The 15,996-nt window shown below is 33.7% G+C and overlaps 2 protein-coding genes across 8 annotated transcripts in view; one reads left to right on the plus strand and one right to left on the minus strand.

Annotated features, from left to right (window-relative positions):
* Positions 1–2,585: 2,585 nt before the first annotated feature.
* On the plus strand, positions 2,586–14,485 carry LOC106060592 (probable thiopurine S-methyltransferase). Of its 2 annotated transcripts, none has more exons than XM_056022192.1 (8): positions 2,586–2,673; positions 7,585–7,731; positions 8,143–8,235; positions 8,685–8,814; positions 9,297–9,349; positions 9,563–9,723; positions 9,879–9,926; positions 11,794–14,485. In XM_056022192.1, exons 2-8 carry the CDS (start codon positions 7,634–7,636, stop codon positions 11,949–11,951), a joined length of 741 nt encoding a protein of 246 aa, XP_055878167.1. In that variant the 5' UTR covers positions 2,586–2,673; positions 7,585–7,633; the 3' UTR covers positions 11,952–14,485. The 2 variants fall into 2 exon arrangements, with proteins under 2 accessions (XP_055878167.1, XP_055878160.1); XM_056022185.1 differs by lacking the exon at positions 2,586–2,673 and adding an exon at positions 7,265–7,455.
* The window catches only part of LOC106060588 (tyrosine-protein phosphatase 1-like), a 28,180-nt gene continuing 23,419 nt past the window's right edge, over positions 11,236–15,996 (minus strand). For 5 of the 6 annotated variants that reach the window (XM_056022166.1, XM_056022174.1, XM_056022167.1 and 2 more), the window contains 4 exons: positions 15,527–15,664; positions 14,829–14,974; positions 14,093–14,252; positions 11,236–13,127 (listed from right to left, as the gene is read on the minus strand). In XM_056022166.1, the coding sequence (XP_055878141.1) occupies positions 13,038–13,127; positions 14,093–14,252; positions 14,829–14,974; positions 15,527–15,664 (534 nt within the window). In that variant the 3' untranslated portion in view covers positions 11,236–13,037. Of the gene's footprint in view, positions 13,128–14,062; positions 14,253–14,828; positions 14,975–15,526; positions 15,665–15,996 lie in introns of those variants that run through there. The other variant, XM_056022180.1, reaches the window with a different exon arrangement.

The raw sequence follows: 15,996 nt of genomic DNA on the forward strand, positions 1-15,996 counted from the left end.
ACCCCCTTGGGGGTCGAATGAAAAATTGCCAGGGGTCGCTTAAGATCCCCGGAAATTTTGAATTATTTGTCTATTCATTATTGAAAGTTTTTGTGTGTCTATTCTAACGTGCTGTAACCAGCAGATTTGAATGGTACTTGGTAGTCAAACTAGTTCATATCCCGTTCTGGATTGTGTTGCGCCTTCTTCTTCCATGTCCAAGAACAAATCTTGGCGCAGCAAGGTTCTCCAGCTTGTTAGTTATTAAGTCCAAATTCAGAAGCAGACTTGTTACAGATATTGACATTTGTTGTTTCGAATGAATTCCTCATCTGGTGGAACAGAAACAAGCCCAACCTTCATACTATCATTAGCTGCAACATGTGTATTGTGAATACGCAATAGAAAAGTAAATAAATGCAAGTCTGAATAATAACACTTTTCAAAAATGTTATTATGATCACAAATTTATTTATCTGTAAACGAAAAAAAATTCGGTTGGGGAGTCGCCGCCTAGTGGGAAATTATATTAGGGGGTCGCGGAACTAAAAAGTTTGAGAACCACTGAGTTAAACCAAGACTAGGCAATTCTTATCTTATCTTATTTTAATACAGACGTTACTTCAAAAAAGAAGATGATTACGTCCTACGCGTCATGCATTTAGTCATGCATATTAACCAATGACCTAAATTCTGCCAATTTAAGTCACTGGTTTTCCTGGCTAGCTCAGACAACCCATTCCATGCTCTAACAGGGGTTCTCAGCCTGTGGGTCGCGACCCCTCTAGGGGTCGAATGATAATTTGTCAGGGGTCGCCTAAGACAATCAGAAATTTGGATTTTTGGTCTATTTATCATCGGAATTTTTTTTTTGCCGTTTTTAACAAGCATAAATTGCACCATAGTTGGTATACATTTTCATTTCTGATAAACATAACAAAGGGACATTACTGACACATACCCCTGTTTAGTAATGTATGAAACGACCGTCATATATAAATTTAATAAAATAAAAAATGAGGGTGACATATTTCTGAAAACGGATTAATTTGTTTGTGGATACAGGATGGCATTGTGAGTTAGTGAGTGTAACATCGTTGTTTGAAGTTAGACATGTTGGTTTTTCATTGCTAGTTACTTCTTTGTAATGAGCTTGTTGCGTTTAGCGCGTTCTTCTACTACACAGTGTGACAAGGTGGTCGAGAGGGAAAGTTCCAAAAATTTTTTTCTAGAAGTTTGTTGTTGTTTTTTAATCAGAAAATAGCCGACCTGGTAGACATCTTGGTCACCTTGGATAATTACATGTTTCAATGCAAGGATCAAATGAATTATAACTCGATCAAAGTACATACGTCATAGATCAGATATAGACATTACTATAACGATTTTATAGCATTGGCAAATTTACCTAGGCCTATGAATGAAAAAAAAAATTACGGTTGGGGGTCGCTGCCTAGTGGGAAATTGTATTAGGGGGTCGCGGAACTAAAAAGGTCCACATGGTTTTCCAGCCTTTGGAATCTGTCCTTCATCTCCATATGAAGTCTGTCCGGCACTTCTGTCGCAACAAGTTTGAATGGCAGTTCTATTGACAGTCCTACATTAGAATTCAACTCCCCTTCAAGTCTTTTCTTTCTTCTGGTTGTCTTGATTACAGGAAACCCATAGCATTCACTACCTTCGTTTGTTCTTTAAATAGATTGGCTGATCAGTTTCGTCCGTTTCTCATCATTTTGCAGAAAGCATGAAAGGGTTTTAATTTCTTCAGCAGCTTCCATATGTGCAGTCCAGACGTTTGTAGTTTCTTCTGAACTATATTAATTGGGCGCAGGGGATTTCGACCAAAATTCCAGATAGGCCTAAGCAAAAAAAAAAAAAATCTTAATTTTCCAGTGTACGAAGAATATTCTGTGCACTGCTTCTAGTGTCCATTCTTTCAGTTGTTGATTCAGAAAGTTTCTCCAACAGCTTGTTGATTTTGTCGAGATGCAAGAAACTGCGAAGTAGCTTCTGCTCTTGCGGACCACCGTGTATTACTCTGCTTTTTAAAACTCCAGGCTCCAGCTTCTTTCAGTTTGGCCCATCTCTGAGGTGAATCTGAACAAAAAGTTGAACAATTCATGCACAGTTCCAAAAAAAAAAAGTTGACTATATCTGGATCTCAGCACAATGAGCTGCCAGTTTGATTATCACAGTTCAGATATGTTGCTTTTGGATTACGTCTAAGAGACGTTTCTGCAGGCCAAATAGACGGCCCCTTATTGTGGCTGCGTTATCATAGGTTTGACCTCTGCACAGATCAAAGTTCCATCCAATGTTTTTAAAAGTTTTCAAAACAAGTTCTTCATAATGTTGTCCGTCATGTTTAGATCTAAATAGAGGTAGAGTTTGGTTATACCAGCGGCTTTAGAAATACGTGATTCTGGGCAGACAAAACAGGCTGCGTAAAAAGGACAAAAAAGGGGCGTAAGGGGGGGGGGGAGGGATCCGCTAATATAGTACCGTATGGTTTGTAAAGGGGTCCCTGAACTTTGTGACCTCTGCCATATCACAGACCTATGTACAAATGCAATTTAAACAAGGGAAATCAATCTAGAATCTAGACTTCTAGAATCTAGATTCTAGATCTACGAGTGTAACATAAATGTCAACAACAGTCCATAGAAAAACAAAAGTTAATGAAATACTCAGAAAGTAGGTATAGTAGAGACAATAGTTCAGTGGCGTAGCTACCAATGTGCGGGTGGTGCGGGCCGCACAGGGCACCAAAATTTCCCCAGTGAGGGCCAGTGTGTATTAATTTCCTATTTCCCTGAGCTTTTCAGTAAAAACGACTAATTGTATGGACACGAACAAACATAAACTGCTGTATTTTAAACATGAACTAACGATTTATAAACTAGTCATGTCGCTATTTTGTTTCATCTCCTTGACTATTTCTTCAATGCAATGTAAGCTATAGAACAGTTTGAATCTAATTTACTACATTTATTTCGGACACACGGTACATGTTGTTACTACACTGATCGATGCTCTGTAATATAAAGAAGAAGATAGGCCAACCTTTTTTTTACTTCATTGTTTAGTCCATTGGTTTAATCTAGATATAGAGTTTACAGATATATTACTAAACACTAGCTCTAAACAATTGTCTTAGTTTATTCATTTCTTTATGATTCTTAATAGTTTAATTTTGGAAATAATTCTATTGTAATGTCAATATTTTTAAATAAGCTAACCTTTGTTTTCTATGAGTTTTTTTTTACTAACTAGTTAATTGTAATACTGTAACGTAAACAAAATATTGAACAGTGCTCAAAACTGACTAGTCTGGCTGGCGCCTCAAAACCCTTTTAAGCTCAGACGGAGAAATCGGCATCTCTGGTTCTGTCCAGTCTGTGTAGTCTATAAGGGCCCCATACCCTGATCTATCGGGGTCCCTCATTACCGACCCATCGGTGCAGCAGAAAATGGCATCTGATGGGTAGGACTTAAGTGTAGCTGATGCCAAGTTTTGGAGTATGGCAGGTGTTAATCGCCTCTTGGTGGCTCCCTGTTGCCCTATAAGGGACATTTGTGGGGCTGGCATTCTCCTCCACGGAGGGCAAGTATTAATTCTTCTTATAGGAATTCTATCAGTGGATAGCCCAGATGATTTTGACAAATTGGCCGCAATGTGGAGGAACGATCGCATTTTTATGCGGTTCCTCTCTCTCCACTGTTGCACTAAGATTTTGGTGGGTAGCCTAGAGTCGCCCCTTTTGTAGCGCTCGTAGGCCGTAAGTACAGCCCTCTCCGTCCTTAAATGTAAAGGGGCCACGTTTGTTAAGATTTCATCATCTTTATTTAAATCCAAAGATGGATTCAATGAGTGGTGGAGGTTATCCCCGAAAATAGAAAAACATGAGACCAGCAGAGCTCACATTCAGTCATCGCTTGCTTGGACGGAACTTGAAGTTCGCCTGAAAGTAGGAAACAATATGGACAACAATGCCCAAGATTTGATTATACAAGAGACGAAAACATGGAGAGTTAGTAAATTTACTATCAAAGTACGATCCACTCTTGAGGGAGCATGTGCTTCGAACTAACCTTTGTTCCAGACCGAATACATACATGTCTCCACAAATACAAAATGAATTTATTACAATATTGGGGGATCACGCTAAAAAACAAATCATACAACAAGTAAAACAAGCCAAATATTTCTGTATTATTTTTGACAGTACACCTGACATCTTAAAGCTGGATCAAACTTCCCAAATTTTATGGTACGTTGTCATGGATAATGACGGGGTGCAGGTTCGTGAGTCTTTTATTGACTTCTTCGACACAAAGGACAAGCATGCTGCTGGAATCGCTGAGATGATTCTAGAGAGACTGCGTTCGGATGGCTTAGACATAATGGACTGCAGGGGTCAAGGCTATGATAATGCTGCGGTCATGAAAGGTAAAAACTACGGTGTCCAAAAACGTATTCTAGAAGTCACTATTCATTGCCTGCTCAATCTCTGGAGTCATTAACTAACAGAGATGAAAATTCATCGACTAGATCTGAAGCAGGTTGCTATTCAGTCTTTTAATTTTCTCACCTATCTTAAATTTTGGGCTCCTGTATTAACTGAAATTAATGATGCGCTATTCTACCTTCGAAAACAAGGATTGTCTATTCGAGACTGCTCACTCATACTAAAAACATTAGAGACATTTTTAAGTAGTAATCGAGAGGACATCGCTGAAGCCAGCATTACCTTTGCCGAAAGCGTGTGCTCAGATCTGAGAATCAGTACAGAACCTCAAAAACGTATGGACCATAAGAAAAAGATGCCTGGTGAGAAAAGTGACTACTCTGTACTTACTCACAAAGAAGAGCTACGAAGGGAAATTTATTCTACCTTGGACAGGATTGTTCAAGAAATAATCACCCGATTCGAGCAACTTCATGATGTAGCAGATAGATATGAATTTTTGTCGCCTTCCCAGCTATTAAATCCTCAGGTCGAAATCAATCTCGATAGTACTCCTAGCGACATTGATAAAAACGCATTTCTGCTGGAGCGAAAGAGGCTTCAATGGTTTGTCACAGTTTCATCAGAAGCCTCCGAACTTCCAAAACAAGGACCTGTTGAGCTCTTGAATTTTATTAATAAATATCAGCTAGATGATTCAGTCCCGAATAGCGTCATCATGATTCGCATATTTTTGACTATTGCGGTAAGCGTCGCTACATGCGAAGTTTTTGCAAACTTAAACTGATCAAGAATTATTTGCGATCAACGATGACTCACTAATTTGGCCATTTTGTTCATTGAACAAGAGCTGGTGGAAAAAAATGGATTTCGATAAAATTATTGATACTTTTGCCAGCAAGAAAGCGCGTAAAATTCATTTATAGTATGTTTATGTAAAAGTGATTTTTTTTTAATTAACAATATTTGATTTATGAATACATATTATTTTGATCAGGTTTTACAATGTTATTAATTAGTTAGTTGTTGTTTTTTTTTTTGGGGGGGGGGGGGCATCAAGATGAGGTACCGCACCAGGCATCACCTACTCTAGCTACGCCACTGCAATAGTTGAAGGTTTAACTTACAAAAAAACTGAAAGCAGATTCTTATTGATATTCTGCAAATTATAGATAATAGATCTAATAATAATATATTAAACTTTAAATTAAAGGACTATAATCTATAAAAATAACTGTATTGCCTACTTAGGCTACTATTCAATTACTATTGCTGTATTCCTTTGATTCTTGAATTACCACTCATAGTCAAGATTTGATTTTAAAATAAAGTGTACCACTTCATGCTCCTAGATATCTATCTAGATCTATCTATATTGAAGGCAGTATTTGGGCTTTCTCCTCACTTGGACTTGGACATTGAACACCACTATGTAATTGCTAATAAATTATATCTGTGTTACTTAAATTTTTTTTTAGATTGTATTAAAAGAAGTAGATTATGAATAGATTCACTTTTGCAATATGTATTTATAGTCTATTTCCTCATATACTCTTAACTATATATATACAATCTCTCTCTCTATATATATAATATTAATATATAGGCTATATATATCGTTTATAGTTTATTATTTATATACCTATGTAATCTATGTGTAGAAACAGAAATTAATCTATATAGATTATATATATATATATCTATAAATTAATTATTATATTTTAATAAACATGATATTTTCAACTAGGCTACATTGGCTACATATATTTTCTCTCTGTCTTTCTTTTAATTCCCATCCAATGACCCTCTTCTTGTTTTCATAATTTGGATGTTCGTTTTGTGACACATTAACACCCCCTCCCTCCCATAGATGCTTATAATTCTTTTCATGACTCTCTCCCCCTTCCCTCCACTGCCTGTTGGATAGTTTTGTGACACTACACACTTATTGTATACCTCTCCTCACCGCCAGCTCATCTGCCATGATCACCTTCAGTGAGCATGATCTCTGGCTTCAAATTAGCAGCCCGCACTTTTTCTTTCATTCATTAATTATATATTCTAGATATCTCGATCTAGGTCATGTTTATTCATTGAAAAAATCATAGATTTATTAATCCCAATAATATTTCTTATTACGATTTTGCTATGTCCAAGGAAGGAGAATGAGCTGAATTCATTATTATTCGTTGGACACCCCCTTTTTAAATTTTATTTAACAGCTAACGGTATAAATGTGATTGGAATGTCTTTCTAAAGATGTTTGGAAGCTTATTTTGATATGCCCATCAGCCTACGATCAAACAGGCTCATAATATAGCCTTCATCCCTTATATGGGTATGAATTGCCGGGGGAGGTTAAAACAACAATGGGTAGATAGAATCATAGAGGTTATTTATTTGCAATTGATTTTGATTATCGTTAAGTTTTTCTTATAATATTAGATTATATAATTATTATTATTTATAGGCCTATAGATTTAATAGATCTAGTTATAAATTTGTTTTGGTTAAATAAGATGATTAGTAGGCCTACTCTATTTGATTTACTTTTTTTTTCAAAGGCATACATTTATAAAGCTTTAAAATTATTACAAAGTTTCTATTAACTCAATGTGTCTGTCTGGTTGAAAGGTTGTACACGTCATTTAAAATTCTCCCTCACCCAATCTCAGATCAAGCTGAAATTTTGCATAAGTAGCATTAATTCTTTTACCTTATAAAAAAAGAGCCAATTAAAAAAAAAACAATTAACTAATTAATGCTAAAGTTAATTATTTTATATCGTACTATGGAAAAATTGTATTTGACTTATATGGTGGTATAGGCCTATAATAAATTGAATCATATGATATCCCATTTATACTTTGTAGGTCGCAGCTTTAAAGTTTGAAACTATCAATAGATAATTATAAAACCTATTGCTTTCATAAGCATTTCGCTGGCACAGTGACTATTGTATTGGCTTTAGGAGGCTTTTTATAGTTGCATTTAAAAAGTGATCAAGGTAACATTTACACAAATATCTTTCTTTCTCCCCCACCCCGTTCCCAACTGGTCATTCCATATGTTCTCTATGATATTCTATAAAATAGTTAGGATCTACTGCTTATTTTCAATTACTTTATCTGTTTAGAGAGAGACTGAAATGTTAAAGTAGGAAGCTGAAAGGCCAAACAAATTCCATGCCTAAACATAAGAGCCTGGACCATATGGTCAGTGACTGGATTAATCATTGGAATAATGGAAGCATGGCAAAGTTTCAAGTCAACCACCCTCATGGGTAAATATTCTTTTATATTACTTTAATGAAAGACACTTCTCCCTTTTATTCTATATTTACTTTTTCTGTCATCTATTAATTATCGCTGACAAACCAAATGTAAAATAGAGGAATTAATAAAAAAAAATGTTAATTTCTTGCCAAATACATTTTTATTTTCTTAATTATCTTTATCACTATTAGTGGCATCAGGATCATTTAAATAATTTTTTTTTCAAGCTATCATTTTTCAGATGGGCAGCTAAGCTGATACAACAGTATGCTAAAAACATAAATGTCATGGATTTGATCTCAATATGGGCCAATTTTTTCTTTCTTTTTAATTGACCAAAAAAAATATGAATTTTTAGTTTACTAATTTATTTGAATGTAAAGTTTGAATTGAAAATGTATTACTTTTTAAAATTTCAGCAAATTAGAAGAACACTATGACAAGTATATTCTAGGAAGAAAAAAGGCCAAAATTTTTGTTCCACTTTGTGGAACTATGTTTGATATGTACTGGTAAGTTACACAATGCCAGAATTCACTTATTTTAAAATATTAATTATTGCAATGCACAAGTATGCTACAAACAGAAAGTTTTTAGAATCTAGAGCCTTAAAATAAATAAGCTTCTCCCTCTTGTATTACTGTAATATATATTAACTCTTTGTCTCCTAACTGATGATACCAACGTTGATTCCACCAGAATGTGTAAATAATTACGGAGAGAAAGAGTTAAATATGTCAGGGTCAGAATTGGTTCCTCTTAACATCACAAATTTATCAGTTTTTTTATTCATTTATGCGACTAATGTCACTAGCGTTGGTATAGTCAAGAATGGCAATTATTCTTCTCTTATTCAAGGTTTAAATTACAAATAAAGAAAATCTCAACTATATGTAAGATAAACTGTAATTGTTAGAGCCTTTCAAAGCATCACTTTTTTGTGTGTTCAATTCATTAACAGTCTGGCAGATAAAGGACATGAAATAGTTGGCATTGAGTGCTCAGATTTAGCAATCAAAACATTTTTCAGCAAGCACAAGCTCCATTATCACCAGGAACATTGTGATGATGTGAAGGGTACATTGTACAAGGTAAGACACAAGGTTTTGTCTAATGTAAATATTGTTTGCAATAAAAGTAAAAAAAAATTCCAGAATCAGACCTTGCAATCTACTAACACCGGAGTCATGTGACCAGCACAACAACCAACTGCCTTTACTTTTCCACAACTAATGTCAGGTGCCCATTAGAGATGGGTGGACTCAGAGGTGCCCTAAAGATCCTGAAAATAATAACACAGTCTTCACCAGGATTCAAACCCGAACTCCCAGTTCAGAAGTTAAGCATGTTACCATTCAGTCACCAGGCAATATTTGTTTTTTTAATTTCTAAGTATATTTTACTCATTAAGATTTATTTGTAATTAGAGGAACACAGGCATATAGACTTTCCATGTGGGTATAGACTCATTGTATGCCTAGACTGTTCTGTGGTTCTAGTATCTATTATATAAAATAATTGTTCTTTGTTAATCACGTTTTAAGTTGAAGGAATGTCTCATTTCTCTCACCAGAGTGACGATGGTAAAATAAAAATCTATTGCTGTGATCTGTTTGACTTTAAACTGTAAGGTCATTTCTTTAGATTGTACAAATAATAATGTAGCTCTGGTGCTACTTGATTCTGCCAACTTAATGGAATCTAAAAATATTTGAATTTCATTTTGTTATACTTTTTTAAAAATATTATGAGTAACATTGTTAGAATGATTTAAAATTATGCCAATGTATTTGTAAATACAATCAATGACCGTTGACATATTTTTGTGTAATTCTCTAGTCATCTTGAGGGTAAATTTGACGTTATCCTAGACTTTGGCTCAATGGGGGCCATACAAAAAGAAGACTTGCAGCCCTATGCTGACATGATGAAACGATTAATGGGAGATAACTGCAGGCACATTCTGGAATGTTTTGTTTATGACACAAACAAGTATTCAGGTATAGCATGAGTGAATGGGAAGCAATTCATAATTGTTTTAAGCTAAAACATTTTATATTTAGATTTACTTGAAATGTATCAAGTATTAATAGCAATTAATATTTATTGACACAATTGACAAAATGTCTCATTTGAAAGTTGAATTGTCCAACAGATTGTCACCCTAACTGCTTCTCACTAAATGACCTTCAGGCTCTGTTTGGTAAGTTTCAGGAAATAATTGATTTCTTTGTTATAGATCAGACCTGCCTACCGTTACGCAAAATGCGTATTCGTTACGCAAAATCTTCCAAAAATGACCGTCAGTACGCAAATACGCATTTAACCTGTCGCGTTACGCATTTCGTATCCTTTTTTTTTTCTCTTGACTAGCTTACGAGCGGTCACGGAGGTCACGCTAAGCCGTCCTGTTGGGAAGGGGGGGGGGAGAAAAGGTGGGGGAACACATTGTGTCCAGATCTATACGTTGATTGGTTCTTAAAAGCAATTAGATTTAGTCTAGAAATGAAGAACGCGAGAGTGAGGGAGTGGGGGGTTGGTACCGTCAGTTAGCTGATACACCAACGTGACTTTTTTTTTTTTTTTTTGTAAGTTCATTAGTAGAAATTAATTATGTTGAATCCCTGATTCCCGTATTCATTTGTATAGAAAAAATATCGAAGTGCTATCGATTCCAAACACATTGAGTGACATTGTAGATATCTAGTCTAGATCTACAATCTAAATAACCTGTTAATTATACAGGAATAGATTTAGATCTAGCTAGACATTACGTTATGTCATAATTCTCTACACTACTCTACAATAGGCCCTATAGATTCTAGATCCAATTTAGTTGTAGTATGATTTAGATTTAGATTGACTAGATCTAGATCGATAACATCTACTACCATCTACTCTAGATCTAGACTAGATTCTTAGTCCTAGTATAGAATAGATCAAGGATGAAGGTAAGCCTATGAAAGTTTGGAGTAGACCTACGTTTGTAGCGGATCCACGGCATCGGTAAAAGTAACACTCTTGAGCCCAGATCTAGAGTAGATTATATTCATTATATAGACATAGATCCAGATCTAGTCTAGATATCATCTCTATTGTCGTATTGACGTATTGATCTTGATTACTAGATTTAGATTGTGTGTATATATATATATATATATATATATATATATATATATATAAGTATGACAAAATAGTGGATCGCGTAAATGTTACGCATTCTGGTACCAAAATACGCATTTTGACCATCAGCGTTACGCATTTGGACTTTTTTTGGTAGGCAGGTCTGATAGATAATTCATTTAACTCCATTGTATCCTATAAATTCTTATATTGATTACTCTGCCCACTGCCATCCCCCATCAACCTGTGGGAGGTTCTGGTTAGGATGTAATCATCTTCAGAAAATGTAAAACATTTAGAACCATTTGACATCAATAGACTTAATCAACAGCAATGCCACAAAAACTGACACCAATGATGTTTAATAACCAATGATGTTTAATAACCAATGATGTTTAATAACCAATGATGTTTAATAACCAAGGTTGTTCATTTCAAACATTGAAGAATGACACTGAAAAACAAATCAGAAATTGAGAATATAAACAGGGAAAGATAACAAAGAGAATGTTTTGAGTGGTTAGAAAACATTTGCATGGGATATCTATTAACAAAGCTGTTGTTGTTAAAAATATGCATGTGTAGTGTTTCTATACAAATTTATCAGCCATGAAGAAACATTTCTTCATATACATTTTTAAACTGTTGCCTGTAAATTGATTGACATTCCATCATCTTAGCAAGCATAACTCCTGTGAAACCATTTTCAAATTAAACTTAAACAAAATACTCATTGAAGAAGAAATTTAAATATCTGATTCAAATAAAATTGTGTATCTTTGACTGTAGGCTGATATTTAAAAAATTCATAAATCATATTCACCTCCTGATTCTTATGTTGGTTTTACAAGCAAATTTTGAACTTCCCTAAACACAGTTTACAATAATTAATCAGATAAAAGCCACATTTTATTAGTTTAACTACTGCATTTCTTCTATTTAAACAGGTGACTGTTGTTCTGTAGAGAAAATGGATGAAGGACCCAATCCCTATGAGGATGAGTTCTTAACAAGTGAAGAAACAAATTATCAAGACAATTCATTTCAACAAGTTTATCCACAGATCACAGGCACAGCATACTTTCTGATCAAACCAAAAGTCTAATAACAAGGGAGGTAGCATTAATGTCCATACTATATTGTAAAAATCTGATAACAAGCAATGTTTTGTTGTATATATCTTTCTGAGATGACATTGACATGATTCAAATTGACATGATTCAACATAATTCTTGGTCATTTAATGTAAGTGAAATTTCCCTGTACATGTAATTTTTTATTGTGTTAAGATGCATGGCTCTCAACTTGAGTGAACATTGGTACTGAGGAACTTTGTGTCACTTTCTAAGACCAAGTTTGTATCTAAATGTTTGCATAACAGCTTCATACCAAAGAAAAGGGCCCTATGATATCATGTGATACAAACGTTTACTATATTATAATCATAAAATTGTATATACATTATTTACACTTTGTGCAAATACAAAAATTATATAACAAATCTAAATAGCTCAATATATAAATTTACTGAATTTACACTATCACAGCAATCCATGGGAAAAAAGAAAACCAAATGAAAAATAAACTATAATCATTAGTTATAACATTTCTAGTACACAACTTTTTTTTCCTTAGAAATTAAATATTAAATTTTAAAAGAGGTTTTTTTTTAAAAAAAAATGTCTTAACAATTAACTAAACTAAGAAAAGTCTGCTTAAACTTAAAAAAAAAAAAAAAAAAAACTAACCACACTGGATACTTTAAATCTTTATAATGATAAATAAGAATATTACTATTATATTTGATATAAACAAATTTCATGTCAAAATTTTTTTGTATATTAAATATTGATACCTAGCCTATATAATAGTGGTGTATATTAAATGATAATATTTAGCCTTGTTCATGTTTGTTTGTAGGTATGTTTCATTCTAACTATTTAAACCTTTTAATCAGTCAAATGTTAGTTAATCAGCCCTTTTGTTTAAGTCTTGAATAAAAACATTCATTAAACTCAGTGCATCACTGGCAACAAATGTGAAGCTTTGACTTCAGAATGACACTGTTTGTTTCCAGCAGCTGGCTTGCAGCATCACTAGTCTGTAACATGAGGAATCTTTTAGTTTATCCATTTCTTGTTATACCAACTACAGTTTGTAATCCTAAGTTTTTAAAAAGTCTGTAAGACTCTCAACTGGAGAGTAGAGCATGTAGCGTGGTGGCAGATGAGGCTGCTGAAACCACAGGACTCACAACAACTGTGGCATATTCACTAATAGCCTGGAAACAAAATAACAAATATTTTACAATAATTTTTAAGATAATCATTATAAGTTGTTTTTTTTTTAAAGAGTCATTTTTCTTTAAATCATATCATGGTGTATTTTTTTTTTAAATGTGACCTTGAGTACTTATATTCAAAAGTATATGTAACTAGGAGACGCAGTGGCTGAGTGGTAAAGCATTTGGATTCTGAACCGGAGCTCCTGGGTTCGAATCCTGGTGAAGACAGGTATTTTTAATTTCAGGATCTTTGGGCACCTAATGGGTACCTGACTTTAAAAAAGTTGGGGAAAAGTAAAGGCCGTTGGTTGTTGTGCTGGCCACATGACACCTCTGTTAACCATAAGCCACAGAAACAGATGACCTTTACACCATCTGCCTTACTGACCAGACGGTCTGAAATGGGAACTTGACTTTATCACTTTATATGTAACTCAGTAAATTATTGAAAGCCTGTATGTTATGTTATGGGAAGCACTGTAAGGCCAAATGACACAAAATGGAGCTTACTAAAATCCCTAATATTTTCTGCACAATTTGATCTTTGTTGGGTGTGTTATCTTTTAACTGGTCTTCCTTATACAATTAATATTTTATTAAGAATTTGAATTGATGACACAGACTGTATTAATAAATGTTAAAACATGTGTAACACTGAATTTTCTTATTTGTAAAAATGTGCACATTAATTTGTATTAGACTAAATATAGGCCTACATGTTTTTATCATTATTAGGCCATCATTAATTGATTTTGAATATTTTTTACTATAATGTACATGATTGTTTAAAAAAAAAGATGTTTCTGATAATTTTATTTTTAGCCTTTATTAATTTGTAAAGCTATTTCTTTTATATTTATAATTATTGCGAGATTCATTTTGTGTTGAGCTAGTACTTAGTAGTTGCAAAGTTAAATGTATTCAAATTTCAACTAAGTAATCTGTAAGCCAACTGTTCTTACATTATAGAGTAGAGTGTATTGTTCTTTGCTCTGTACAGCCCCTGCTCTTTCTTGCCTTATTGTGTACACAGTTTTTAATATATCCACCATTCTTAGAGCTTCAAACTGGTGCATACACAGATCTAGTGCTATAAATGTTCCTGTCCTGCCAGTCCCTGGACTGTTGAATGAAGAAAAAACCATTTTAGACATAATGCAGGACCCTAACCCTAACCTTAACTAAATAAAACCTATTGCTGCAAAGGCTCATGAAAACTCAAGAAAACACAAAGAAACTAGAACAGGCATTAAATAGAATTGTGAGATTTAAAACAAATGAATATTCACATAGTTAGATTAGTCACACACAAAATTTAGAAACATTTTAGGTCAGAGGACTAAAAAAAAAAAGTATCAATAATACATAAAACACTGAACCATAATTTAGAAATACAAAAACAAAACCTAATAAAATACTCATAAAGACACAAAAATAAAGGCACATTTCTTGTTCCATATGCTAGGACTGATTCATCCAAGTGCTCCTTCTTCCCCTTTCCTAGGGCCATTTCAGCATGTAATGGATTGCCTGAATCAGCCAGGATAACCAAAGACTTAGCAATGTTTAAGTCACTGATTAACATGCATGACTAGATTGACACATGAATATGCATACTGAGTGATATACTCTAATGATTAAGTTTGTAGTTTCCTATTGTCATTTCACTAAAAGTATATAATTAATCAAGAAAAGTACCTGCAATGTACTATTAAAGGTCCTGAGCCACCTTCATACTTTGGCCTTGTGTCCAAGACAAGCTTAACTAGTGAAATAGGCTCAGGTAGTCCATGGGATGGCCAGCAAGTATACCAAAAATGGTAAACTTCTCTTTTCTCTATTTTCTGTGGAAATATTTCACAAAACACTAATAAATATTTTCTAACAAATCCATATTAAAAAACATTAATGCTCTTTACATGTATCTTTTATTTTAAAATCTGTATCTGTCTACCACAATAAATAAAATATAGTAATACACAGATTGTTCTGTAATGGAATGATTCCTGTTATTCTTTTTTGTTTCTTTTATGTTTCTTTATTTAGAATTGAAGATTATTATATTTTGCTGCAGGATGGCAGGAGATAGTGGGGGCTGGGTTGGATCAGAATTTGATTTCGGACCGTCAGGACATTGAAAGTGCTTACCACAAGACCAGGGAGCCATTCTTTTAATTATTGACTTAGCAATTATGTGACAGTTACTCAACACTAGAATAATGGGATATTATGTGCACATTTGTCTTTATTCTGATTTTAATTTGTATTTCCTAGTCTTCCAACATTTCAGAACTAGCTAACTATAATATTTGGCCATACTTCCAAATCATCAGTTGTATAGCACAAGCTTCCGCTGACTTCTGTTTATATACCAGGAATTGTAAACAAGTACCTACCCTTAGATGTTGGACTTCAAGTTTGGAGATAATATATTCTTGGTGGACATCTTTCTGTTTTAACTCAATAAGAAAGTCACCAATTTTTATTGCAGCACTTTTACCAACAAGTTCTGGCCAGTATAAGACACACTTGGTCTAGAATAGATACACACAATATTACAGTATAAGTCTTATACTTGGTTTAGAATAGATACACACAATATTACAGTATAAGTCTTATACTTGGTCTAGAATAGATACACACAATATTACAGTATAAGTCTTATACTTGGTTTAGAATAGATACACACAATATTACAGTATAAGTCTTATACTTGGTCTAGAATAGATACACATAATATTACAGTATAAATCTTATACTTGGTCTAGAATAGATAAAAACAACATTACAGTAGAAGCTTATACTTGGTCTGAAATAGACATACATACAAAATATCTTATCTTATAAAATATAGAAGTTATTTAAA

The sequence above is a fragment of the Biomphalaria glabrata genome, chromosome 1, assembly GCF_947242115.1.
Source record: "Biomphalaria glabrata chromosome 1, xgBioGlab47.1, whole genome shotgun sequence".
Taxonomy (NCBI): Eukaryota; Metazoa; Mollusca; class Gastropoda; family Planorbidae; genus Biomphalaria; species Biomphalaria glabrata.

Excerpts from the sequence above, each read along its gene's own strand:
- LOC106060592 (XM_056022192.1), top strand. The coding sequence starts at position 7,634 with ATGCCTAAACATAAGAGCCTGGACCATATGGTCAGTGACTGGATTAAT. Across the intron at positions 8,236-8,684 it reads ACTATGTTTGATATGTACTG|TCTGGCAGATAAAGGACATG; the intron begins GTAAGTTACACA and ends ATTCATTAACAG. Across the intron at positions 9,350-9,562 it reads GATCTGTTTGACTTTAAACT|TCATCTTGAGGGTAAATTTG; the intron begins GTAAGGTCATTT and ends GTAATTCTCTAG.